Raw genomic sequence first — 27464 nt, 5'->3', positions numbered from 1 at the left:
AATTTGCATTTACTGCACCAAGTCCTGGAATAAGCCTTGATACAATGTTTACACCTCTGTTTATTATTGATATTCTCAGGCCAATGTTCATAGCAATCAAAACGTATATCATTAACAGGTCTTGTACTGGTTTTGTACTTTTTTTGTGGTGGTGTAGTAGAATTTGAAGAACTTGGCTTACCTCTTTTCTTCACTTTGTTTTTTCCTGACAAGATTAATGCATGTGCAATATCTGATTTAAAATTTACCAAGGGATCAAATTTTTTTATACCTAGTTGTTTACAATGACGACGGTATAAAATCCAACTATTAACTATAGCCATGTCAATTAAGTGAAAAATTATTCTTAAATAAAAACGTTTACTTCTAATATCAATGTGATATATTTCTACTAACATGTCATGCAGGTCTACACCACCCATGAATGAGTTATACTCTTTTACTACAGCAGGTCTTTGAACAGGAATTCTCGTTTTAGATGTAGTGGACCAACGTTGAACTTCATCTGTAGGTTCAGGGCCAATATAGTTAGAAAATAGGTGAACAAATTTATTGTCGAACCATTTACAACCAACTATGCCACTATTAGTATCAATTTTACTGTCATATGTGCCTCTTCCTTCTTTTTTTAATTCTTTATCACTTTTGAATTGACATCCTGACATTCTATTTATTCTAACAGTTCCATTTGCTAATATTCCAAATTGTTTCAAATTGCACATCAATTGATATGATGTAAACCAGTTGTCAAAACAAAGTTTATAATTCTTGTTCCTTGGTATAATATCACACAGTCTAATAATTATGTCACCACTTAATCCCAGAGTAGATTTTGATTTTATTGTTCCTTTTCCTACATAAAATTCAAAATCATGTACAAATCCACTTTTTGATGCTAATGCAAATACTTTTATACCCCATTTGTGAGGCTTTGCTTTGTTATACTGTTTCATAGTGCTCCGGCCTTTAAATGGTATAATAATTTCATCTACACATAAATGTTCCTCTAAGTCAATCAACTTAAAATTATTTTTTATTGAATCTATAAATGGTCTGACTTTAAAAAGTTTATCATGTAATGGATTATTTGAAGGCAAACAGAGAGTATTATCCACAAAATGAATATTAGATCTAAGTTTATCAAACCTATTTCGACTCATATTATCTGCTACAATAGGTTGTCTTAAATATTGATTCCAAAACATCTTATAGGATGGCAGTTTTATAATTGACATAATTAAGTGAATACCTATGAATTGTTCAATTTCTGTTTCATTAGTATTCATAGAAAATCCAGATTTTTGGGTTGAGTAAAGATTAGTTTGATATGATATATTTTTTATCATATCAGAATCAATAAATTTTTTGAAATATTCAAGAGGAGAAAATGGTAATTTAGCTGGTGGTGGTATAAACTGAATATCACAATAATAATTTTGATTTTCCCATGTACCACTTATCCAATTAGGTACCATTGGAGTATAATTGTCTATATCATCATCAAGTACCTCTTCATGAAGATCATCAGCAACATTTTCATCATCTTGATTAACCTGATCATTTGCATTGAGTGTTGAATTTTCCCCATTGAATGGAATATCACCAAATATTTGTTCCTAAATCAATTATATTTTATAAATAATAGGTAATAATAATACAGATGATTATTAAATTTACTAAATTATTTAATTCAAGATCATTTTGATGCAAAAAGTGGTCCATGTCTCTGAAAGCATCCAGGAAATCAATATTTTCTTCGTCATTATCTGACTCTTCAAATTCATCAATATCTGATAAATCTCCACACAATAAATTTGCAATTTGATCATCATTGAGAGCCATAATAAGACTGAATAACAATAATCATTATTATAAATAAGTTGTTAAATAAAAAAACAATATTCAATAATAAATGTAACCAAGATACACACAGTTTGTAACCATTACAATATAAATATATTATAATCTATACATTCCCAATGATGCCATATGGAATCATCAGATATGTGACATTGTAACGACTAAACTAAATTAAATATTATAAAATGAAATAGATATTTACATGGATGAATGTATCTTGTTTCATAAATAATTTACCAAATAGCAATAATTATAAATTTACTTACCTAAATTAAATAAAATTGAACACGAATGATGCCAATAGTGGAGAGTCGTAATTTACGTAAACATAATCAATGATAACTCGATAAATAATGGATTTGGCGCGAAATTGCATAAATATGATAAGAATAAACACATGTTTTTCAATCAAATGTGATATTAACTGTTAACAATTAACAATAATTACGTAAAATGAAAGAATGATAAAAACTATGATGCCATATGGCATCACGGGGGCTGAAAGGGTTAAAAACACAATTTGCTGCAAAAACCGAATGAACGACGCGAAGAGTAACACTGTAACTTGCAAGGCGCAATCGTACAATGCGAGACGCGAGTAGGTAACGCAGACAATGAACCGTTGGCGATTATTTAGAGTTCACAAGAAAATATTGTAAATTGTATTATAATTATCATAAAATCAAAATTATATCTCGTCAATTTTATAATATTATTGTCACATTGACAAGATATATTATCATTCTGTGACTCTTTGTACCGACAATATTTCTTATCATATTAATAATACTTAATATTATTTTAACAAGACACATTGTTTATAATACAAGAAAATATTCCTCGCAACAAGATACTCATTGTTGACCCTTAACAATATTATATTGTTGTTATTACCACCAATATTTTTTCAGTGTGGTCAATTCAGTTTTTACATTTTATGGTGGCATATTGCCGGTAAATTGTGACCAATAATGTCAATTGAATTTTGAACTAATAAGCTGAAAACTGAATTAGGATATTTTATTAAATACTTGTTATAAGGTTTATAATCTCTAGCAACAGTTAATTCATGGCCCTTTGTAATAGTTGAAGAGCATACTTGTGATAAACATGTAGAGAAATTATGGGAAAGAACAGTGTTTAGTTTTTTAATCACTTATCCAGCAATATAGTTCTTAGTTTGTGAACCTGAATTGTTTAAAACTTTAGACTCACAACTCATCAACTTTGGCAAACCATCAGCTACTCTAACTTCTACATCTTCCTCATCAGTTTTTTGGGAATCGGCATACATATCAATCAAGGCCTGGTATGTTGTTAATGTGCCTTCTCCAAAATCTTCCTCACAGTTACTACCAGGTGAATGAGCAGACATCAAGTTGTTTAGTAATAATGTTCTGTATGATGACGCAAAGGAATCACAAGTCGGATTATTATTTCGGTAACCATGGGCACGCATTGCACCAAAAAAATTTTCCAAAGAATCTTGGTTAAGAGTCTCAACAGTATTGATCTTATACCATTTTCTTGCATAATTTTTGAAATTTCTTGAAAACCTGTTGAAACAAAGTAAAATAAAAGTTAGTATCATAATTATTATTATTTAAAGTACGTTGCCTGCGCTAGTTATTGGTAGTGGACCTACTATGTCCAAACAAATTTTATGAAATGTTGTCGTTACGGTCGAAGTAATAATCATAGGTTGTTTAATTTTTTTACCTGTTTTGTTTCCCTGACAGATTGTGCACTTTTTAATATTATTTTCTACATCCTGTAAAAAACAGGAAACCTAGTAAAACAGTAAAAAATATGTTTACATACTTAATTATTTTGTAGTATCTTCAATTATCAAAATTCTATATTGGAAACAATATTTTTATTTATCATCGTTCTCATTTACAAATTTAATGGGAGTTAGGAAATTATGTGATTTCATTATTTATCTCTCAAGACATCTGACTTAGTATATTTGTAGTGTTATCATTGTTAAACTTTGATGTCAGGAGTACACATTAACACTCAATTAAAGGTTTAAACGTTTATTAACAAACTAGAACTACACAAATAACAAAGGGGCACATATGCTTTAATAAAATATAATGTCTACGGATGACGGTTCACCGTTGTGTCGCGTCGGGACTAGACTGAGAGCGAGTAGTCATAAGCATAACACAAAAGCATAAAACTGGATTGCTCAGTGCAGCCAACAGTAGTAAATACGAATAATCTTAGTTCTTAATAATAATCACTATGCCAGAATGCAAAATTTGAATATTTGCATATTAAAAATACTTCTGAACAGAGAACATAATATTTTTAAGTATATTGTAGGTATAAATAGATAGGCAGCCATCTGCCATCTTGATGTGTCCAAATAGATGGTAATAAGTAATAATAGGGGTAAGAATGTATGATGTTATATTAGGTTTGTGCTATGGTGTCAGTAATTAATTTTTAGAATAAAACAACTTTTGTATCATTAAACTTTGAATAAAATTTGGTTAGGACTGAATGAACAAAACTTATTAAACTGAAAATAAAATTTAATTAAAAACTGTTAATATGTAATAATGTATAATAATTCATGCACAAAATAATGTATTAATCAAATTGATTTTTCTACTTATACATTTAATTTATTTAAAAAAAACTTAACAATAAACTTTATGTACAAACGTTGTGTTTTCCAAGTGGTAGGTATTATCAAAAAGACAATGGAGGGTGTTGTATCTCAAGGTATTAATACAATACACGGTGTTAAGTATCTTGTACTTAATTACATCTTTATTAAATATTCATATAAAATGATCGCACGTGTTTACAAAAAAAATACAGAACATGATTCACAGTCAACATATTGTGGACACGACTTGTGTAAATATGTGAGCGTGTGTGTTGGATGACCGATGCCGCACAATACGCAGTACATCTCTCAGTGTCACCAACACCACAGAGGGGATCCAATACGACAGCTAAGGTCATTAAAACATAGCTTTTATGGTAAAATTAGCATATTATAGGTGTAAGAAGACATTCAACTAATCATGTGCTAAGTACAACAGTTATCAATATTGTTACCTTTTAGGTTGTACGGTATCGAATTTATCGGTTATAGCTCCTGGACTTTCCAAATGAAGAAATAGTATAAACATGCCGCATTTACCGACTAGAACACCTCCTTCAAACACCAATACTTTGAGGAGATGTAACTCGCAAACCAATCAACGAAATATAAAAATGTTAACGCGTAAATTTATAATAAAAATGGTTTTATTAATTCATGATATTTTTATTATATGTTACTGTAATGTTTGACGCCTTGTCAATACATTGAGTTTTGATATATGAAAGAAATAACAATTTGAATCATTATTAACTTGAACTTTTATTAATTATACAAAATGTTTTTAAATACAGTAAAAAATATTCATTACAACAACCATGTGTGTTTCTGAAGACACCAAAACTTATACAACATGAAAATGTGTTTCATATCACATATTACTTATCTTTATCAAAGATGTTAGGTATATATTACAGTTACCATTTGAAAATCAAAAGTTGATAGTGATTTCACCAATAAATATAAGGGTGAAAAAAATTAAATTATCATACGGTTTTAGATAAACATAAACCTAGGAGTTAAAAAAAAAAAAAATTAAAAAAAGTTAATACTTTTCGAGATAATTAGTGTACCCCACTTAAAAGAATCGCCCTGTATAATGATTGATTTGTTTTAATTGTTATCTGTTAAACTGTTGTATTATTTTTTTGTGTGTACAAAATATGTTACTTGACATCAATTAGTATAGTTAAAACAGTTATTTTTATACTAGTGGAGAAAAATAGTTACAGAACAACCAATATTGACTGAATATGTAATATTTATTGTTTATTTATTTAGAATTTTTATTATTTATACTCAATATTCTTGAAAAGATATAAAAATGGAGATTTAGATGTAAGATTTCAATATATTTTTATTTTTATTTTACTTATGGATTGATTTTAATTTTAGAAAAAAGTAAAATATTATATTGTTATGTATAAATTGTGTTAAAAAATAAACCTTTTCTCAAAAAACCCATTACTTATTATAATGCATTTAGAAATTCCTTCAATCGATTAGACTGATACACTAACACTTGAAATATTATAGCACTTTACTTATTAAACTAATATTTTTATACATTTAACTATATATTTATGTATATACAGTAGAATCTCAATTAATTAAAAACCTCGACAAGTAAAAAAATTAAATTTCTCTTAAAATTTGACTAATCTAAGATTCCACTGTACTTGATCTAGCTTTGTCTGCGTGCAGTTTCTTTTTTGCGGTAAATCCTGTATAGTAGATACGCTATAATATAGGCCATAGGCGTATCTCAGTTCATGGACTAATCAACGTCAGCGTTTATAGCTTTGTGAAATAATTGGACCACATATAGGTAACTTCAAATCATGGATTATAGATTCTGAACTCGGCATATTTTTTTGAAATATAGTTAGCAGTAAGATTTTAGTTAAACTAATCAAGTAGTTTCGGAGTGTATAAACCTGCAAGCAGTGGCGAATGCAGGAAAAAATTTCGTGTGGGGGGGGGGGGGGGTTGAAAAAATTTAAAGTAGGTATTCATAAATATCATATTATTCATACTGTATTACACTTTTCTATATTTTATTTTAGTCACTTATACTATATACATAAATACATAATACATATTACCAGTGTCGGTCTGGCTCATGCTGGGCCCCTGGTTAACTAATTTCGAATGGGCCCCCTACAAACTTAATTTTAACTTCAACGAAAAAAAATTTAACTATTTTATACATAATTAATAAAATTAGGTCGTTTTTTCTAACGTCTTTGTCAATATAAAAATATAATATTATAAATATAAAAATGTAAACCAACATTAATACTTGATAATCTTACAAATAAAATACAAAATTTGAATTAAAAATTAACATTAAATTATTAAAAAAGTGATTTTTTAATTCTTTGCAATGAATCCTATAACATATCAATAACTTTATCTTTGCTTATACATTGAATGATATCACCTTCAACAAATATATCAGTTAAAGGGGTCGCTGTAAATTGCGTCCCGTTTCAAATTTTTTATGTAAATTGCGGCCCGGGTATATTTTATACATACGTAAATTGCGGCCCCGGTACCTATATTATATACATACGTAAATTGCGGCCCCGGTATATTTTAATATATTTGCCTACTTAAATATTTGTCATTGTTATGTAAATTAAATTAAGGGTTACGAAATCAATATTTTCCTTCCCATTTTTCAGACTTAGGACTGGCAATATAATTGTATTCATATTGGTATGGTTAAAAATATTGGTTTTGCTGTTTTGTTTATAATTAAAAAATATATTAGGTAGTAAAAATGTGTATAGTGAAAAAAATAGTATTATAAAAATTCGAATTAATATACTGGTAAAAACTTATAAGATTTATAAATTTATAATTTGTTCCGAAAGTTGTAGATGGTTATGAATTTATGATCTTTAAAGCTATCTATACATATACTATTATTATTAAATTTTAAAAAACACTTACAAGTTTTGACTGTACAACACCAACGTTGAATATCATTGTTCAGAAGTTTTTGAAAACGAAATTTGAAACCATCAACTATTTTCAACGTTTTATTTTTTTCACTTTTCATAACTTCCATTGTTATTAAATTTAAAAAAAATACAAATACTAATTTACCAAATACTGTAAATGCTGTAGACTAATGTAAAAACTCGTGCAAAATATTTCGATCAAATGCACACACGAGTGTCTCATCACAGCAAAATTTTTGGCTGCGTTATCACTTATCAATAAATTTTTACCAAATCAGCTGTTATCATAGATTGAATGATAAAAGTTAAAACCACAGAACAAACATAAAACCGTCAAATTTATTTTATTATTTATCATACATCATAATTAATATTAATATTTTATTAGTATTTATTGCTATTTGCTACTACTTACAAGACGTATAATTTATTGTTTACTAGAAATAAAATGATATATCATATAAATAATAATACCACAGTCAAATCCGAAAATCATAATTTATGTATAAGTACACCTATTAAGTATCAATATATTTTATTAGTATTGTTTAAATTGTATCATATGAATGATCAAATGCACAGTGAACATGAGCACTCTCACTATTAACATCTTCAAATCCAGATACTATTGTATTAGTTTCATTTATGGAAGGTTTTGAGATTTGAGTTTTATGACAGCTTTTTTTTTTAGTTGAGTAGAGCCGAATCTGATTATCAATTTTTTTTGTAACATTGATATCTTCAACTGGCGTAAGTTTTATTTTTTCTCCTTCATTCATGAGTGTAATAACTTCACTTAATTTTTTTTCTATCTGTATTCTATTTTGATCACTTAATGAATTTGTTCCATTTAGACCCAAAATAATTTCTGCTTGATGTTTTATTTTCAGATTTTGATCAATTTTGTGGTGATTTGTATAAGTTGTGTTCATATCAAATAAGATTTTTTGTTCTTCAAGATTTGTTTCTTTATGAATAATATTATTGTCATCCAAATGTTTATAGAAATTACGAGCACAAGCATGTATATGCTTACAAATATTTGCTTTGATGACATTGTCAATACAAGAACAATGGTAAGTATGAATGCAAATTTTGCATTTTTCACATTTTAAACATGCTGTTTGTGTACACGTTTCACCAACTTTCATGATATAATACTGTTGGGAAGGATTTGATAATGAGTGTATTATGTACCCTTTCTCATTTTCCAAAATTTTAATTTGTTCCAGTTCGATTGTTTCACTGATGTTATGACTTAGGCGGACTTTTTGAACTTTTTCAGTTGGGACATATTTTGATAATTTGATCAATCGCTTGTAAAGACTATCTCTAGAAAATTTCATGAGAGCATGAAGTTACTCCTTCTTTCAATTTTGCTGAAAAATAAAAATTATTGGTTAGTTAAAAATAATAGTTAGTAAAAATAATTAAATTAAATGCATAATAATTTAAATAGGTATATAATATGTATAGTAATACCAGCAATTTTTGTTCTGGTTTCTTCGTCAATTCTAATTCTACCAATTTCATGATCATGGCCATAATGATTTTCCCAAAACTTAACGTTAACTGTCCCTTCATGTTCTATATATGTAACTTTCATCATTGATGGACAAGTTCCATCTATTTTATTACTTCCCGTGAATTTAGTTTCTCTCGCTTTCTCCATTTTTTCTTGGTTTTCATTCGTACTACCATAGTTATATGAACGATGACAATAATAATATTGTCTTCTACATCCATCATGAAATTTTGACATTGCTCTATCCTTAACAAACATTGAAAAACTTTTTTGTTCTTCTCCTCTCTTCCATGTGTCAAATTCTGTGATTAAAGTTTTTAATGATTTTTATTTGTAAATAATAAAAAATAAATAAACGAATAGTATTCACAATTATTACCTGGGATGCTTAGAAATTTCATTTCTTTCACTTTTTCAGTAAATCCATGTATTTGAGATAAGTGAATATTCAATTTAGCATAGGAGTACAAAGGTTCTTTACATTCACTATTAGGACAAATTATTCTAGTTTCTTTCTTCTTTCCTTCATTATCATTGGTTTGATGAAACTTTTTGATATGTGTATCCAACGTGTTTTTAGTTTTAAAGTATTTGTTGCAAATATCACACAAAAAATCGGTAAACACTGGTTCTATGTTATGAATATTCCGTAAATGTGCGTTCAGATTTTTTTTTTTGTGTAAAGTTTTTGTCACATATTGAACATTTTATTTCAGATTCCATTATGGTAAATAAAAATAAAACAAAATCACAAATATAATTTGAAAACAAAATAACCAAAGAATTTATCTCAGTAAATAGCGCAGTCAAGAAATGATTTTTAGACTTAGTGGGTATCTTGATAAACTTTCTACAAATAGATAGTGAGTGCTTTGGGAATTCAATGGGATCTTGATAAACATTCTACAAATAAATGTAAAAATTATCTGGGAATTCAATAATTGAAGTTTTATATTTAATATAATTCATAATAATATAATGTAATATAATATATTTAAAATTTGGCGGTAAAATTATTCAATCTATGATAACAGCTGATTTGGTAAAAATTTATTGATAAGTGATAACGCAGCCAAAAATTTTGCTGTGATGAGACACTCGTATGCACACGGCACACTGGCGGCTAGTAATATATTATATATGTGAGCATCAAGTGATATCCTTATCGATCAATATTAAAGATAAAATAACCAGCCAATCGGAAATCGGAATATCCCTGGCCGCAATTTACGTACATTTCAAATATACCCAAACCGCAATTTACGTATGTATAAAATATACTCGGGCCGCAATTTACACAGTATATAACTATGACCTTTTTTGCGGGACGCAATTTACCAACTTCGCAGTTAAAGAATCCAAATATTGCTGGCTAAATGAAGATTTATGTTTGTTTTTTTTAAATTTTTAGTTTTGAAAACACTCTTTCACTCTTAACTTGTGTGCATGGAAGTATAAGAACATATTTTAATGCTATGTACAGTGTATTGAACAAGCCTGTTTTAGTTGTAAGTTTAAAAAGAATTTTTAGCACACAGAGGTATTTTAAGAGCACATGCAGTTAAAAAAAGTTAGCCACCCACCCACCCAATTTTTGATTTATAACAAATATTTTCACTTATTATTCACTGTAATTCAAAGAAATCAATTAGTATAGACTATAGTTTATGTTATAAATTTTTTAATTTCCCTGTGAAACCTGTAGTAGTACACACCCACCCCTCCTCGAGAACACATGCAGTTGCATTCCTTGTTAACCTGTCTGGGCGCCACTGGTATCTAGAATGTGATACATTAATATTATGCATTGCATATAAATAGTTAACTAGATTGCTTACTATTGATTATCTATAGTGAAAACCTGTGTCATATTTATGGGAGCAAAGTTGGACAAATAATATACCTTTAATAGGCGTGGCAGGGAACTATTTTATTACAATTTGTAATTACATATTTTATACAGTCCATTGTACTAACATTTACCAATTTTGGTGTGTCAATATTTGGACATCCGTTTTTATAATCATAAATCTAAAAATTAGATCAACTGTTATTGGCTTTTAGTAATTTGATTTAAAATATTCCAAAAAATTTAATTGAAATTTCAAGTTTATGAATGGAATAAACATATAAAAATATAATTTAATAATGTTATAGTAATATGATTAGAATTATTTTCTAGTAGCAATCATTTTAATAATTTTTAGGTTTTTTACATTATTATTCTGTTATATATCACTATATTAGAATAATATAGACATTATTGTGTAATACTATAAAAAAGCTGATCACTTTTAGAATTATACACTCTTATGAACCTCAAAATTACGAGATTCTAAAGAATATTATATACTACATTTTTGAACACTCGAATACTCGACCGTTGGTCTTGTCAATGTGTTATTAAAATATGTAAACTCAAAGTGACGACATATCCACTTCATATGTTATAATTTATTCAAATAAAACGAATTAGCTGTTAATTATAATTATTTACACCGTTTGATGTCATAACTCATAAGTCAATACAAAATAACATATTTGAAAAAAAAATTATCTATATTTTAACAAAATATACATATGAGTATTTTGATACCTATATAAAACTTGAATACAGAATTAATAAAAATTAAATTAAAACGTAGAAGTTCCTATAGCAGGTAATTAGATCGGCACAAGGTTACATCGTAAAATGTTGGTCCACTATTTTACTCATTTAAACTACAAATTCTTTGGGCGTCAGTCGTTTCCGCCAAAACGATAAAGGTTCGATTTTAATTTCCGTCAAATCTAATTCTACTTACCTGTCTAAATTATAGTTTGAGAATCATTTAGAGTTACACAGGGGTCACCTCGAGGAGGTGGTTCTCTGGTTCTCATTGACCCCCAAAAAATTTGAATTTGAATTAAATTAAGTCAATAAAATTATAATTACATTTGTGTAACATTATATGTATATATATATTGTATATATATATGTCCATTTATGTGTCCTGTATTGCTGGCTGTTGTATCAAATGATAGTGATTGGACGCGATCTGTTATGCTCCAATCAAATAATGAATCTATAACAGCATTTGATATCGCTTTTCCAGTTCCAGATTCAAGCTTTGGAACACTGAGAAGCTTACTTACACCGTCTCCGGATATTAGAATAGGAAGACGATCAACATTATCTTTCCCAGTAATATCGGGTAATATTTTGCCATCCCAGTGCACAGTTAGAGGACAATCCGGTTTAAAAGATACTTTTATGTCATCGGAAACTTTTTGTCTTAAAAAAAATTCTATTTCTTCGAATAGTTGAGCGATTTATAGCGATGTTGTTTGCATTACAGCCAAGACTTTGAGCTGTAGCAATAAGAATATGAACTGCATTTCGATCACTAACTTTAGTACGATCTAATGCCGTTACAATTTCAGAATTCATAATATTTTGTCTTCCCCTTTTTAGTTTATTCGAATTATTTGTAGTTTCCAATGTAAATTCAATGTCTTCTTCACTACAACTTTCAGAAGAAAATAAATCAACAGTATCAGATACTGATAGTTCTTGTGTTTTTTTACTTCTGTTTTAATAATTTTGAAACGCGATTTCACGTTAATTTTTCCGCATTTCTTGTTTTTCCAGTTTTCTATCTATTCCAATCATACACCCTTTTCTACCTTTCTCGCGTTGTGCTAATAAGAATTTTTTGTCTTCGTCAATTTTAATAATTTGTAGAGCATTTAAATGAGCAATATCAAATAAATCTGTTAATCTGTCTTTAAATACTTCTTTTTTTATTTGTGGTTGGGATCTACGCGATTTACCTTTTTGTAAAGCACGCCAGTTCATATATTCTTTTTCTATTTTAGGAGTAATATTATAGTCATTCATGGTTGGTATCCTCGCACATTTCCAAAAATATAATAATTCTTGAGTTATAACGGATGAAGACTCTTTAACTGTTTTTTTTTTCATTCCGTATTAAAAACAACAATCTACGCAGAATATCTCCATTTGAAGGAAGCTTACTACCAGTAATTCGTTCTAAAGGCTGCTCAATTAATCATATATCAGTGTTTTGTCGAGTCGTCATAATATTTCAAAACGTATATTAAATTTAAACGTTAATTATAATTAATAAAAACCCAGTAAAATAATAAAATAGTGAAAAATGAATATACTTAAAACGTATTGTACTTACAGTAATATTTGGTCATCTCTTCATGAGTGCGGCTCAATAAATAAAACACATAATGCTAGAATAGCGCATTTCAGTATCAGTATACAAAAATAGTATTTTCACATAGAGAATTTAACACATAATCGTTAGTAATTTAAAGATAACAACGACGATTCGACGCGTGGTCTCAAATTACGTAATATATTTTATACCTAAATACTGATTACAATTTATCTAAATAGTATATAAATTCTACTATTGAAGTAAAATGGTTATTCTTATTCCAATGCAATTTTGCAATTTAAACTTATATAATGATTAAATGTTTTATTTTATTTTTAAGCGATATTTTTAAATTAAACTTAAGAATTGACGTATCAACCCTATTTCGAAATTTTTCATTCCTTTGATGGCACGTGAAGGGGTTGAGTAATCATGACCATATTTAACATAAATTACTTACTCGTAGTAATGAACAAAGTTGGTGGGTAAGATATTAAAAATATTAATATTTGTTTTTCTTATAAATAAGAACCACCCTAATATAATATACATAACATATGGTAAATAAATATTTATTATAAATTATTATTATTTTGAATAATTGTTGCATACTTTTTTAAAAATGTCATTCTTGAAATTATTTTATTTTTGTATTTGTCTATTGTGTTTGTTGTACACGTCAGTCGTTTTTTTATATTACATCTTACAGGTTTTTGCATACCTAAGTTGCAACTGTCGATTTTAATGTATACCTCGTTTTGAACATTATCGAAATTAAAATTTTTAAAAACATATTAATATTTGGATATCATTTTATAAAATTGTTCATTTAAATGTGCGTGAAAAGATTCACATTTATTTGTTTTCTGCCGTTCTGGATATACTTTCACTAAAATTGGACCATATTTTTGTAGGAAACACACTATTTTCAGGGATATAGTTGTCAGTTAAATAATCAGCATATTTATAATATGCTGGCCCTTCTTGTATTATAGACATAATATATTCGACAATTAATGAACCTAAAACTTCTTGAAGATATAAATATGTTAATTCAAATGTAGTCCTTGGCCACCCGTTTTCTTTATATTCTGTACTAAGACCTAATTTTTGAATCTTAAGATACAACGCTTGTGTTAAATGAAAATGGCAGCCAATAAGATTAGTTCTAGGCCAAATAGTTAATACAGCATTATGAATATTAATTTCGAAATCGACTGTTACATTTTGTGGATCAAAAGTTAAATTTTTTTTCATAAAATTTATTTTGAATATTTTTAAAAGCTTGGGTATAAGTTTCAGAATTTTTATTCTTCAACAAACAAAAAACAAGAGGTATGTAAAAATTGTTCTTTAAGCCGTGAATGGTAAATAACTGGGTAAAATATTCTAAAGTTATAATACTATGTTATAACTTATTATAACTAAACTAATTACTCGTTAAAAATTAAATTTACTGCAGTATACATTTTTAATAATTTTTTAAATGATTATAACTCGCTTCAAAATTACAAAATCAAGAGAGTTCATGTGAAGCTCTGGATAATATTCTAACAATACAATTTGCAGATTTTATAGATCATTTCGCTCTAATTTTATCTTGTTATTATGGAGTTTTGCGTCAGTAAGACATAGGTAACAGCGATACTATACCTTACCTAATTGCTTTGTTGTAGAGTATTAGTTTCAAGTATACCTTGTAGGTATTGACTATTGAGTAAGTCACTGTAACGTATGTGTTAAATTTTGGATTCAATCATAGGATACCAAAACGATGCTGAGTGCTGGCTAAAAATGGTCTACCTGTCTTAGTTATGTTATTATTATAGTAATTTATTTTACTATTTTTACTATTAGTACCTAATAAGGTAAGTTGAATTAATTTTTTCCAAAAACATTACATTAATTTTACTATTAGTATTTAATCATTATAATACTATAATAGTAAAGGACAAAGATTACCTACTTTTAATTTATTTATTATTGATATACTTATACAATTTATTATTTATTTTAACTTTCAGTTAATAGTTTAATACTCAGGATTTAAATTTTTAGGTATCGGCCTTAAGAAATTGTCTACAACTCTGTGCTAAAACACCAGATAAATCCGCCATTAGTATATTTTTTATTCTTATCTGGTTTTCTTTTTTTTGGCGCAAGAACCAAATAAGTTCGAACTTACTTGATTTTTTCTGCAAATAATGACTAGTATATTGTACTATAAAGTAAACATAAGTAGTATGCATACTAGGGTGGTACTTATGTCTTATTTATAGGGAATTTTTTTATTATTATTTATGATCGATCCCTCCAAAAAGGTTTTTACGTATGACAAAAAACTTATGCAGAACTGCATACATTCTACAACTTGGTTAATGTCAAATATAATTTTCTTTGATAAAAATCATAATATAGTTAATTTTTCATTAAAATAAATATTTGATAGTCGTGGGAAAAACCAAGATGATAACACCATGTTGAGTCAAGGTAATTAAATTTTTATACAATGTATATTATAGAACATAGCAAACGTATAGTGTGTTATGCATGACTAGCGTCTTTTATAGAATTCAAATTATTTTAAATGATATAAATTTCAGAGTTTTTCAAACCATTTAAATTTTAAATTATTTTGATCATTCTGAAAAGTTTCTAAAAGTGGAGTAATCTTGTTTTGCAGGAAGTCCTTCAATTTTTCTGTGGTGTTGTCGTAAAAGGAATAAGGAAAACTTATCCAAGTAGGTACATGTAGTATAGTACTCAAATTTACTGAGCCAATTTTTTCAAAAAATACATTTTAATAGTTGATACTCATTTGCAAGACATTAAAATAGAAAAAAATACCAATGTATGCCCTAAAATAATAAAATGTACTATTATTATTTATTAATATTCTATATTATGTAAAAACTAAAAAGGCGATTTTAGTATTTTCCTCTAAATTTAATGAACTTGGAAAAAATAAATGCTCTAACCAATAAATAGTATTTTTGCTACATGTATTTCATGTATTTCTTTTACGTTCAATAAATGAACAAGCTGATGAATTGAAAAAAACACAAAATTGACCCATATCATGCCATTCTTATTCCCTTTACCTATGCAATATTACTGCATTGTGATATTAAAAACTAATAAGTAATAACCTTAATAAAATTAAATTTTTTAACCAAAAAAATACTATATACCAAGTAAGACAATATTTACATGTAAATATTGTTCATGTTATATGTCTTATGTGGAATAAAAGTTAAGACGATACAACTTGAAATCAGTTTATATTATACACACATTTAATCATTCCCAATTAGCAATAATATCTGTTGTTTAAACTTTAAATAGTTTAAATAAGTAATTTGTAATATTATCCACCTAAATTCAATATACTATTTAACTGTCGAGCAGTAATAGTTTAGTACTAACAACTAAATAAATAAAAATAAAAAAGTAATTAAAATAATGTAAAATATTGTTTATACCCACTTCAGAAATAACTTTTTATTTAATAACATTTTTTCAACTATCACATTTACAAAATAATATTTAACAATTATTGTTTTTAAATTGCTCATTGCACCTTATTATCATTATAGCTTCTAAGACGTCTGGGTCTAGTGATGCACGTAAGTCAGAGATTATAAACTTTAAGCCAGAAAAGTTTCTTTCCACGCTAACCTGAAAGTATAAAATTATATAAGTATATAATATGAACTATATAGCATAGTAATATATATATTATAGATTTACTTGAGTAGCTGGAACTGCTAGAGCAACACTTGCTAACTGATATAGTTCGGGCCAATGCACTTTTTGAGTTTCCCAATATTCAATTATTTTGACCGTGTGAGAAACACGCTGGACATTATTAAAATTATTAAGTATAGTACTTATAGCTTCTGTAGGATTGGATGTAGTAGATAATTGAGACAGCACAGAAGATTGTGATGACAAAAATTGTTCAAAAGGTCTGAAGGACTCTTGATTATTTTCAGTTATACATGAATTAACTGTAAAATTAGCAATAAATTAAAAATGTTATATTAGATGGGCAATAATTACGGAGGTACGTATAAAAACCTTTTGAACTACATTAGGTCTGTGATGAATTTATTATACCTGTATTATCTAAGAGCAACTCAGAACTTTCAGAAGTCTGATCTGCACCATTTAATAAAAGTATTGTCTCCCAAGTAACAATAAGACGATTTATAGCATCACTTCTTTGATTAGAAGTGAGTAAGGCCTGATATCTTGGATCAAGAAAAATCGCTAAAATATAATTATTAACTATTAACTATTAGGTATACATAAAAATTATCATAGAGTTTAAAAAAAATACTCATACCTGCCAAAAATGTACTATTTTTCAGATATTTGTCTTGAATTTCTTTTTCCATAGCAGTTTTAATAGTCTTAGCTAGTATCGATCCATTTGAAGTCAATCCATGAATAGTTCTCAACCATATCCCATAAAAGTCACCCAAATTCAGATCTTGCCTTTGTAATGCCACTGTTGCTATTTTTACAGGATTAAGCGCATTGACCTATATTTCAAAGAAATCATTTAAACATCAAATTATAATATATTATATAAATAATCATTAATTTGAAAATACTTTAGTAATTCAGTATTAGTTGTCTTATGTTTTGCAACATAATTTGATATTACTTAAAAAAAAAGACAAATATTAGAAATACACTACATAATCTTATGATCACCTAATAATGCCACATTAAGTATGAAAACCTAACAAAAACTCACAAAGTTAATTAATTATCTACATAAAATGTTATAAAGTAGATAAATAAGTTTGAAGTAAAACATAATTATTTATTAGAAAAAATATTAATATATAAGTTATTTAACTTACAATACTTTGAATTGAATTCCATTCACAATTGTTCAGTTTTAAATCAGCATTTGTTTCCTCGTGAAGTTTACAGAATTCTTTTAACTCCAATAGTCTATACAGCATATTATAAAGCGAGTTCCATCTTGTTTCTATGTCAATAATTGCATACTTTAAATTTTTCCTCTTTAACCAAGTAGCATATTTGGGTGTTCTGAGTTTTTTACAATCTATGAAATTTATAAATATTTAATAAAAATGTATAGTGCAAATTATTAATGGTGAGCAAATTCTATTTTAAAATCACCTTTCTAGCTTCAGTTATACAATTAATTATCGGTGCATTTTTCAAGCCAACTAGAACACATAATTGCAATGAATGCACAGAACACCGAATACAAGATGTAATTGATTTTGGTTCAATAGCGGCAATCACAGATTCTTGAAAGTCTTCAACTTCTTTATTTGTATTCTCTGTTGCAAGAAAATATTTACTTAGTATTTTAATTAATAGTATAATAAAATAAAAGATATTTACCATTATTCACAAATTGATCATTGAAAAGTTCACTCTCTATGTCATCAGCTGACAAAAGTGTACCATCTTGATTTTCATATTCAACTTCAAAATCACTATCATCATTATTTTCATCAGGATTTGTAACATTAATAATTTCTTCATCATTAGGTACCACTTCACATTCTTCGTTCATAATTCTCGCCAACTTTACCATGTTTGCTGCGTTGTCACATGTAATTGTGTAAATTTGTTCTTTTCTAATATTATAAGCTTTTAATACATCAAGAAGCTAAAAATAAATAAACACTTGCATATTAAGTCAAAATGATTGAACCTATAGTATAAAACTAAAGTAATGTAAATACCAATATTTTTAGATTTTCAGAAGTATGTTGTTCATTAAGTTCTCGCATAGCTAAAGTGGCCAAACAAACTTTGCCATTTTTAATGTATTGGATATTGACTCCCATTATAGAGCGAAAATGACGTTTGACGCAATCAATTTTTAGACTTACTAATTTATTTTTAACATCATCATTAATCTCACTGATTATTGTGTTGGAGGTAGAAAAAATGTGCTTCTTTATGTTGTGTGAGTTAATTGTGAAATCTAAAATTGTTAACAGCATACCATGTCAAGATCATAATACAGGTAATACAAATTCTAAAATATTAAACTAAATTAGGTAATAAGTAATTATAATAATAAATTACCACCACCGATGGCTTCAACTAGAGGTTTTAAGATTTTTTTGAAACCAGAATCATTAAAAATGGTTAAGGGGCGACCATTTACAGTCACCATTTCTATACAAGCTTTTAACAATATGATCTTATCCATCTTGACATTAAGACTTTTTTTTGTGACCGTAATAATGTCATCCATTGGACCACGTTTCTAAAATAAATATATACATTTTTAATTTAGACTCAATTTATTACATTTTATATAACATATGTCATATTATATAAGTATATAACTGTTAAAATTTAAACAAAAAATTATACTGTTAAAATATTTAATAAGAAAAAAAATTCAATTTTATTTACCTTTGATTGTGTTGTAGGATCTTGAAGTTGACGCTTATCATTTTCAGTAACCTTTGAATATTTTGCACTTTAGATTTTACCAAAATTTCATACTCGTCAGCATGGTAACTTCGAATATGCGTCTCCAAGTTTTGACTATGACGTCCTTTTATTGTTCGATGACATCCTTCAATTATACAAGACGAATCATTTTTATCCACATTATATTTAAAAAACAACTTATATTAAGTTATAAGTAAATTATAGTTTATTTTGTTATAAATAAATCAAATTAATAAATCAATTGTTCTATTAATAAAATAGTCTATTAATTATTATTATATAACTATACTTACTATTAAATATATATTAGTATATTTTAGTATATACTTATTATATTGTTTACGTATATAATATAAAACAGTTTATTTATATTAAGATTTGAGACCAAAGTTAAATGTATAACAGTTTTCGTGGAACGAGCATCGGTTGCCAACAAACAATAAATTGTCAATGATAAGCAATACCTAAGGCATAAGTATGAGTGCATGACATGTTGTATTCATTCTATTCATAGGTAGTGTAATTTATTAATAATTATGATTTATGATTTTATGAACCCGTATCAACCAAATCTTTTCCGACAACACATTACGTCTGTAATGTAGTAATCTATAGTATCTACGTTTATTTTCATACTATTTAGTATTTTTATTTTTTACTTAAACAGATTGAAAAAATGTCGGTTTTGATTTCGATTTTGTATATGGGGTTTTTAATTTTATCGATTTTGTTTTTAATTTTTAGATATCGGTTTTAGGAAATTATGATTTCGATTTTAATGTTGTATACCGGTTTTTGATTTTTATGATTTTAATTTAAATTTTTAGATATCGGTTTTAGGAAATTATGATTTTGATTTTAATGTTGGATACCGGTTTTTAATTTTTATGATTTAAATTTAAATTTTTTATATCGGTTTTAATAAGTTAAGATTTCGATTATGATTTCGAATACCGGTATTTTATTTTTTACGGTTATGTTTACAGTTTTTAATACCGGTTTTGATTTATAATAATTTCGATAACGATTTCGATATCGATTTCGATTTTTAATCGGTTTTAACCGGTATTTAAAACCGATTTTGAAATCGGTTTCAAGCCCTGCCACCAAAGGCCTCTGCGTTTCCAAGACTTAGCATTGTCTTTGGCAACAGAGATCCTCCATTGGACCATCCCCTGCTGGTGGCACACGAAATAGCTCACACGTGTTGTGCCAGATAGTCACAACTACGTATAAGTTCCCATGTAATAAAATAAAATGTTAAATAATTAACAAAAAATATAATACATAAATGTATTATTAAATAATACAAATCGTTCCTTTCTTCAGTGGACAATGGTGTTTTTTTTGTTGGATTTTAACTGTTATCTGCGTGCGACAAAATGTAAAAGTCGTTTTACGTAAGTAACAAATTTTATGACAAATAAAATTATTTTCAGAGATAGTATCGAATACAGGTAATATTATTAATGTTATCAGAAAACGACTGACACATACACACACAAAATAATTAATATTTATTTCAAGAGTAGCTTAGGTAATGCGGCAGCTCTCGGTTATTTTTCTTTTCGTCGGCGTGCTCCGAACAACGTAATCGACCGACGCATGAGTTTATTCGATACCAACGCTCATCAACTACGAGCACATTACCGTGACTCGTTAGCAGGCACTTAAAAAATCGCACTTGACTTGGACGTGATACCCACACGCGTTGTCTCCGTCTTACAAGTGTGTATCATGGCAAATTGTAATTGTATGCTCATCAGATCACTCCATTACTTTAGAATATAGAGTGAATTGACCTCAAATACAATTTAAAGGTAAGATTATTATTATCTAGTCAATATAATGGTTTTTTAAAATTATATTTTAGTTTAGAAACAAGTTGTGAGTGTTTTGTTTAGTAAATTATTTGTGCATCTTAAAATACTCAAACTTTGAGTTACAATCAAAATACAATAAAAAGCCTAATTTATTTTTTACTAATGATAATAGTCTTATTTTAAAATCGTATAAGAAATTCTAAACGAACGGAGTTACGGAGTTGAACGCGATCTGATGAGCGTAAAAATTGCCAAGTTACGCACTTATTGTAAGACGGAGGGAGTACAATATGCGAGTAGAGTATCGCGTCCTTGTATTGGTATCAAAACTGAGTTGGTCCTCTGCCGATTCCGTCGACATGGTACCACCATGGACGTAGACGATCGGAGTCGACGGTACCAGGGTCGCATGTACCAGTCGTTCTGTTTCGGCTTGGCCTCCGCGGCCGAGGCGTTGTATATGAAATGGGCGGTGGAGTAGCGGAGTGGTAGACAACTACAATAATATTATTATCTACTAGCTGGTTCAACGACCGACACGATGTCGGCGTACGTTCCTGTTACATATGAATCAAAATATTAGAGTCCCTTCCAAAACTCAGCGTTGTTCAATCAAAATGATAATTTGCGTTCCAAAACTCAACAATTAAAAAATGTTTTATTGCTGGATATTGTTCCAAAATTCAGCGTTACCAACTAGATTTCAATCGAATCCAACATAAAATTTTATTGATTTTTCTGATTGATATTTATTTTGTTATCAGTAATTAGTATTATGATAGCAAAATGAATTTTTTCAGTCATCGAAAAAAGATTATCTCGGCATATTCTAACGTTTACGTTTCTTGTTTAGATTTAGAAATTTAGAATTCGTTTTATTTTGTTTATCTTATTATCTGACAATGTTTAATTTCATTGGATTCGTCGAATATGAAGGTGTTGGGCGTATATGGTCTGCAGATAGACTTTCAATATTATGTAATGTAGAAAATGGTAAATACTTATATATTCTCATATTCTTACATCAATAAATATATTTATGGATTCAAATTTATATTCAAATTAATATTTTATTAGATGACGGTATCCAACAAATTATGATGGACGTTAATATTTTAACCAGTAATGGGATTGTAGTTGAAGAGAGTCAACCAGTTAGATGTACTAAATCACCAGTTCAAGACAATGAACCATCTTTTTCCGATACAACTCAAGGTAATAAAAAATCACTAATATCACTCTATTAATATTTTATAATAAATTGTTTATACCAGTGGTTTTCAACCTTTTTAACAACGTAGCACACTTCTTCTCCTACAAAATTTTCGCGGCACACCAATTCATATAATACGTGATATAATACCTAGTATATATTTAGATATATAATATTTATACATATATAGGTACATTATTTATAATCTACTCTATTAGAGGGCTAATTATTGTGAACAAAATTAATGATTAGCTTGTCTTTATATTTGTTTGTTATAAGTTTTCATCGAATTATAGTATTAACTTTATACTATGAATAACTGAGTGAGTCAGGTAGATAATGAATCTGTTAAATTAATTTGGAATTTATTTTAAAAGTACCTACATTTTTTTATTTTTAAATAACAATATAATTAATTCAGTATAAAATATCCTAGACTGACATTAATCGTTTTTCGTGTACAATGGAGTTTTATCATTGAATTAAAATTTAATACTATACATTTTAGTAACCCACTTATAAACTACTGTACAGTAAAAAGACATTGACTTACCTGCTTTTTTATTCTATAACTTATAAAAAAAAATATCCTAATTTATTTTTCAGATGTATTTATATGGAACAAAAAACTTGTGACTTTGCTCATTGAGACACGCATCGAAATGGACACTTGCTTCCAAGGAAATAAATGTAAAAAAAATGTTCTATGGACAAAAGTGGCTGAAAAATTAAATACATCATTTCCAAACCATGCACCTGTTAATGCTGATAAATGTGACTCGAAATGGAGAAATCTGTGGGTTACTTACAAAGCTAATGTGAAAAAGTCAAATTTATCAGGTAGAGACAGTGTTACTTGGGAATATTATGATCTCATTGATGAGCAATTTGGAAACAAACCTAATGTAAGGCCTCCTTCAAATACAATAATAAGTACGTTAAATTCATCTTATACTCTTAACGAAGATGGTCGTCATTCAGAATCCTCTGATATACTTGATAAATCTCCTGGTCAATCTGATAGTATAAGAAATACTAAGCATGATATTTCAATAAGAGAAACCAGACAAGAGAGTCATAAAAGGTTGAAGACTGGATATGGAATGGCTGATTATATAAATTTGAAGAAGATAGAACTTGAAAGTCAAAATGAAATCCAAAAAAAACTATTGGCCCTCAAAGAAAAAGAGATAGAAGCATTGTGTACAATGTCTCAAGCTGTCAAGACTATGGCTGACAAAGCAAACAACATATTATGATTTTCTTGGTTTGAATTATCATTATTTCAGTTATGTTATGTTTATTATTTTTATTTAGATTTTATAAATCATAAGACTGATATAAAGTGGTAAACGTTTAAAGTTATATTCATTATTATTAATATGTTGATTATTTGTAATGTGTAAAATATTACATGAGTTCATATGAATCTCAGTTATGTTTTTAATACTTATAATTATAAAAATGTTATTAATTTGTTAATTAAATATCATAAGGCTGATATAGTTTAAGTGAATAAAAGTTTTTCAAACAATGACTCATAAATATATGAAATATTTTCATATTTGTTATAATGTTTTCCTTTTTTTTTTTTAATGTATAGAAAAGAGATTTTTAAATTAAAATAACACGTACCAAAGTTGAATACACGACTATATATTAATAAAATTGTACAAATATTAAATAGTATTATATAAAATTCTACAAATATCATCTCGACATGTTTCTTCTTCTATTTGATTATAATCAACAGCTCCTTGTTCATTTGAATCATATCCATCCTCAACTTCAACATATTCTTCAATATCCTCTCCTAAAAACCCGTGATTTAAAAAGCTGATGGTACATATAAAATATATTTAACATAATTTGCTTTAAATATAAAAGATTTTACCTTGTTTAGCACATAAGTTGTGTAGAATACAACACGCTACTGTAGTCTTAGAAATGAATGTGATATCAGTTGATTCAATTCCTTTCAAACGTCTAAAACGTCCCTTTAAACTTCCAAATGCTTGCTCAATACAAGTTCTTGAAGAAGAAAGAACTGTATTAAAAAACTTTTGTTCTGGTGACATTAGTATTGAACGACGATAAGGTTTCATCAAATACTTTTTAAGTGGATATGCAGAATCACCTAATATATAATGCTCATTAGGTAAAAGTAATCTAGGATTATCTTCTAAAGCCTGATATAATGGACTATTTGAGAACACAAATGCATCATGACAGGATCCAGGGAATCCTACAAAAGCATCAATAAACAATCCTAGAACAGAATAAAAAGACTATTTAAAATAAAATAAATTAAATTAAATTATATACGAGGAATGTATTAATTTTACAATCAGTTATAGGTACTGCTATTTTTTCTTAAAATATATCTTTTCTTGACTTTAAATGTTGTATTCATATAATTATTGATTACCATCAAAATCACAAACTGCTTGTAGATTTACACTATGGTATCTGTTCCGATTAAGATAGCTATTATCTTTTATATTGCCACTAATACGAATATGCGTGCAATCAACTGCAGCAAAAGCACCAGGAAAAGGAATATTCCTCAAATTTTGAAATCCTAAGGAATTGCGTACCCTTTCAGCTCCTAAAAATATTAATATTATGTAGTTTGGTGAGTTATCAGAGAGTTCAATTAAAGTTTGATTAGAGTCTATTTGACATAAGGTACCTCGGGGCCAAACTATATATTCGTGACGAAGATTGTGAATATCATTGACAGTTGAAGTGAAAATTCTGTGAGCACTTGATTCACTTACCCCAAACCGTTCAGCCACTGATCTAAAAGTTTCTTTTTCATTGGCTAAAACCCATAATGTCAAGAGCAAACGACGATCAATTGAAATAGGGGTTCGCCCTAAAACTGTTTCAACTGGTGGTAATAGCATCAGCAAAAACTATAACATAATATAATAAAAATGAATACCTACATATTTAATAGTTATAGAAAGTAATTATTATAGGTATGTACTTACTTCAAAAGTTGATGGTAACAAACGAAAGTGAAACTTAAATTCTGCTGGAGTCTGTCTGTAAACAGTTGCCACATAGTTTTTAATTTTTTGCCTCTCTTTATAATCACTGAGTGCTCTGGTCTTATGAAACTTTGAGAAGCATTTCAAAATAAGTAGTTCATCTACTTCCGACGATTTTTTTAGTATAATATCAGACTCTATGTTTACTTTTCTTAAACTCATAACACATTGAACGCTTGCACAAATAATTGAGTTATTGGAACTCATACTTCGATACTTTAAAAAATCGGGCAGAAAACAAAAACAAAATTCATAGTTTATAACACAATTACACAATTTAAATTTATTATCAATATTGATAAAATGGCAATAATTTTGTAATCATACTATCATCAAAGAACACTATCATGTTCCATAATTCAACACAATCTAAATATTTCTGTATACAACAACTACCAAACAGAGTCCCCATCATTGTTGAATTTTGGAAGGCACGGTTATATTCGTGATCCTTTGTTTCACGTTTCCATTGAAGATGTTTTTATTTTACTGTCGACTTCGGCGCGGCGCACCATTCTGTGACTGAAGTTTTTTTTCACACTTCGAGAATCCAATGATCGGTTTATATTTCAATGCGTTGAAAATAAATCATTACATTTTGTAAATAAATTAAAAAATGATAATTGTTAACGATAAAGATTAACAATATGATAACTAGTGAACGGAAAATATACAATATAAAATACACACTTTAATGCCATACAAAATAAAAAAATGCCCTAAAAAAGTATCATTTAATGGTTTAAAAAATGCCCGAAAAAATTTAAAAATGTACTTAAATTCAATAAAAATACAATTTCGAACTTGATGTACAGATTGTGAGATTGCTGAGACGACACATTCTAATTACGGGTCTGGGCGTGTGGCAGTTCGTGATATTGACATATTGTTATATAATATAATATATAGGCATATCCGCATATAAAGTCGAGTTATGTGTAGTGGCAAAACTAGCCCAAATATTTTTTTGGAGGGGGAAGCTGTAGCCCTGCATTAACCTTCTCATGGCAGTTGGATTTTTCATGCATTTACACCTCTCAGCTTGTGAAAAATTAATATACTTATAGTAATTCTATTTTAATTTGTAATACTCATATGAATTTGTTAGCCTCTTTTCAGTCTTTTCTATATATTTTGTATGAAAAATATTTAATTTGTTTGTCTCATTGGTCCTTTAAAGTACACAAGGGAATACATACTCGTTAATAATCATTTACGGAAATGGTCCTCCCTAGGATTTTAGAAAGGGCTAAATATAATTTTTGAAAATCACTTGCGAATTTTTTTTTTATTATACTTTTGATTTGTACAATCTTTGTAAAATATTTTTACAATAAGCACAATAGATAGAGGGATACATAAAAAGTCTTGGTTGGCTTAATTAAAAATTATTTTCATATATTGAAACGTATTACTTGTTGTGGGGCGCGTAGTGAGGACCGTTGATAAACGGCCCATTAACTATGGCAGGCGGATCATAAATTGCCTAAATATTGCCCCTTAAGGCGATTGGACACTGGTCGTAATTAAGGAGTTGTAAGTAAGCAATTTCTGGTTTTCCGTATTATTTATTCTTGTCGTGTGCGTAGGTAGTAAATGAACATTACGCGTGATTGTTGTTATCTTACCGTCCCACCCTTCAATTTATTGTTATTGATGACTTTCTACGCGCATGCAAAATTAGGTCATAACGGCTACTGTTCAGTTTTGTAAAATTTTCCCATCAAAAAATATTAATTTTACTTCAATCAATCCGAT

General features: G+C 28.0%; 3 protein-coding genes across 5 annotated transcripts in view; 2 read left to right on the top strand and 1 right to left on the bottom strand.

The window, feature by feature from the left end:
• Hs2st (Heparan sulfate 2-O-sulfotransferase) overlaps nucleotides 1-19872 on the top strand; it is a 92957-nt gene extending 73085 nt beyond the window's left edge. Inside the window, exons 9-10 of one of the 3 annotated variants that reach the window (XR_016189782.1) lie at nucleotides 8343-8528; nucleotides 19646-19872. Coding sequence is in view for 2 of the 3 variants with exons in the window: in XM_089217523.1 (XP_089073649.1) it covers nucleotides 19646-19680 (35 nt within the window). In the remaining variant the exon portion in view is untranslated. Of the gene's footprint in view, nucleotides 1-8342; nucleotides 8529-19589 lie in introns of all 3 variants that reach the window. The other 2 variants (XM_089217523.1, XM_089217536.1) reach the window with 2 other exon arrangements.
• Nucleotides 16637-19415, bottom strand: LOC149062360 (uncharacterized). The gene is made up of 9 exons (XM_089221766.1): nucleotides 19237-19415; nucleotides 18888-19132; nucleotides 18551-18811; nucleotides 18305-18474; nucleotides 18024-18228; nucleotides 17498-17696; nucleotides 17269-17421; nucleotides 16900-17159; nucleotides 16637-16827 (listed from the first exon to the last, which is right to left on the bottom strand). Exons 1-9 carry the CDS (start codon nucleotides 19406-19408, stop codon nucleotides 16696-16698), a joined length of 1797 nt encoding a protein of 598 aa, XP_089077892.1. The 5' UTR covers nucleotides 19409-19415; the 3' UTR covers nucleotides 16637-16695.
• A 703-nt stretch (nucleotides 19873-20575) lies between the features above and the next one.
• LOC107170461 (uncharacterized) lies at nucleotides 20576-24176 on the top strand. Its single transcript, XM_015520591.2, has 3 exons — nucleotides 20576-22430; nucleotides 22515-22652; nucleotides 23257-24176. Exons 1-3 carry the CDS (start codon nucleotides 22340-22342, stop codon nucleotides 23907-23909), a joined length of 882 nt encoding a protein of 293 aa, XP_015376077.1. The 5' UTR covers nucleotides 20576-22339; the 3' UTR covers nucleotides 23910-24176.
• The last annotated feature ends 3288 nt before the right edge of the window (nucleotides 24177-27464 follow it).

This window comes from Diuraphis noxia, unplaced genomic scaffold (assembly GCF_037042655.1).
Source record: "Diuraphis noxia isolate RWA-SAM2 unplaced genomic scaffold, SU_Dnox_SAM2 contig0001, whole genome shotgun sequence".
Lineage (NCBI taxonomy): Eukaryota > Metazoa > Arthropoda > Insecta > Hemiptera > Aphididae > Diuraphis > Diuraphis noxia.
This window is presented reverse-complemented; position numbering and strand designations above follow the sequence as displayed.

What these genes read in the sequence shown, in the direction of transcription:
- LOC149062360 (XM_089221766.1), bottom strand. Translation starts at nt 19,408, where the DNA reads ATGGATGACATTATTACGGTCACAAAAAAAAGTCTTAATGTCAAGATG. An exon ending in AACTTTTCAATGATCAATTT is followed by an intron (nt 18,475 to 18,550) that starts GTGAATAATGGT and finishes CTTGCAACAGAG; the next exon opens with AATACAAATAAAGAAGTTGA. An exon ending in TAGCAGTTCCAGCTACTCAA is followed by an intron (nt 16,828 to 16,899) that starts GTAAATCTATAA and finishes TTATACTTTCAG; the next exon opens with GTTAGCGTGGAAAGAAACTT.
- LOC107170461 (XM_015520591.2), top strand. Translation starts at nt 22,340, where the DNA reads ATGTTTAATTTCATTGGATTCGTCGAATATGAAGGTGTTGGGCGTATA. An exon ending in ATTATGTAATGTAGAAAATG is followed by an intron (nt 22,431 to 22,514) that starts GTAAATACTTAT and finishes ATATTTTATTAG; the next exon opens with ATGACGGTATCCAACAAATT. An exon ending in TTTTTCCGATACAACTCAAG is followed by an intron (nt 22,653 to 23,256) that starts GTAATAAAAAAT and finishes TTTATTTTTCAG; the next exon opens with ATGTATTTATATGGAACAAA.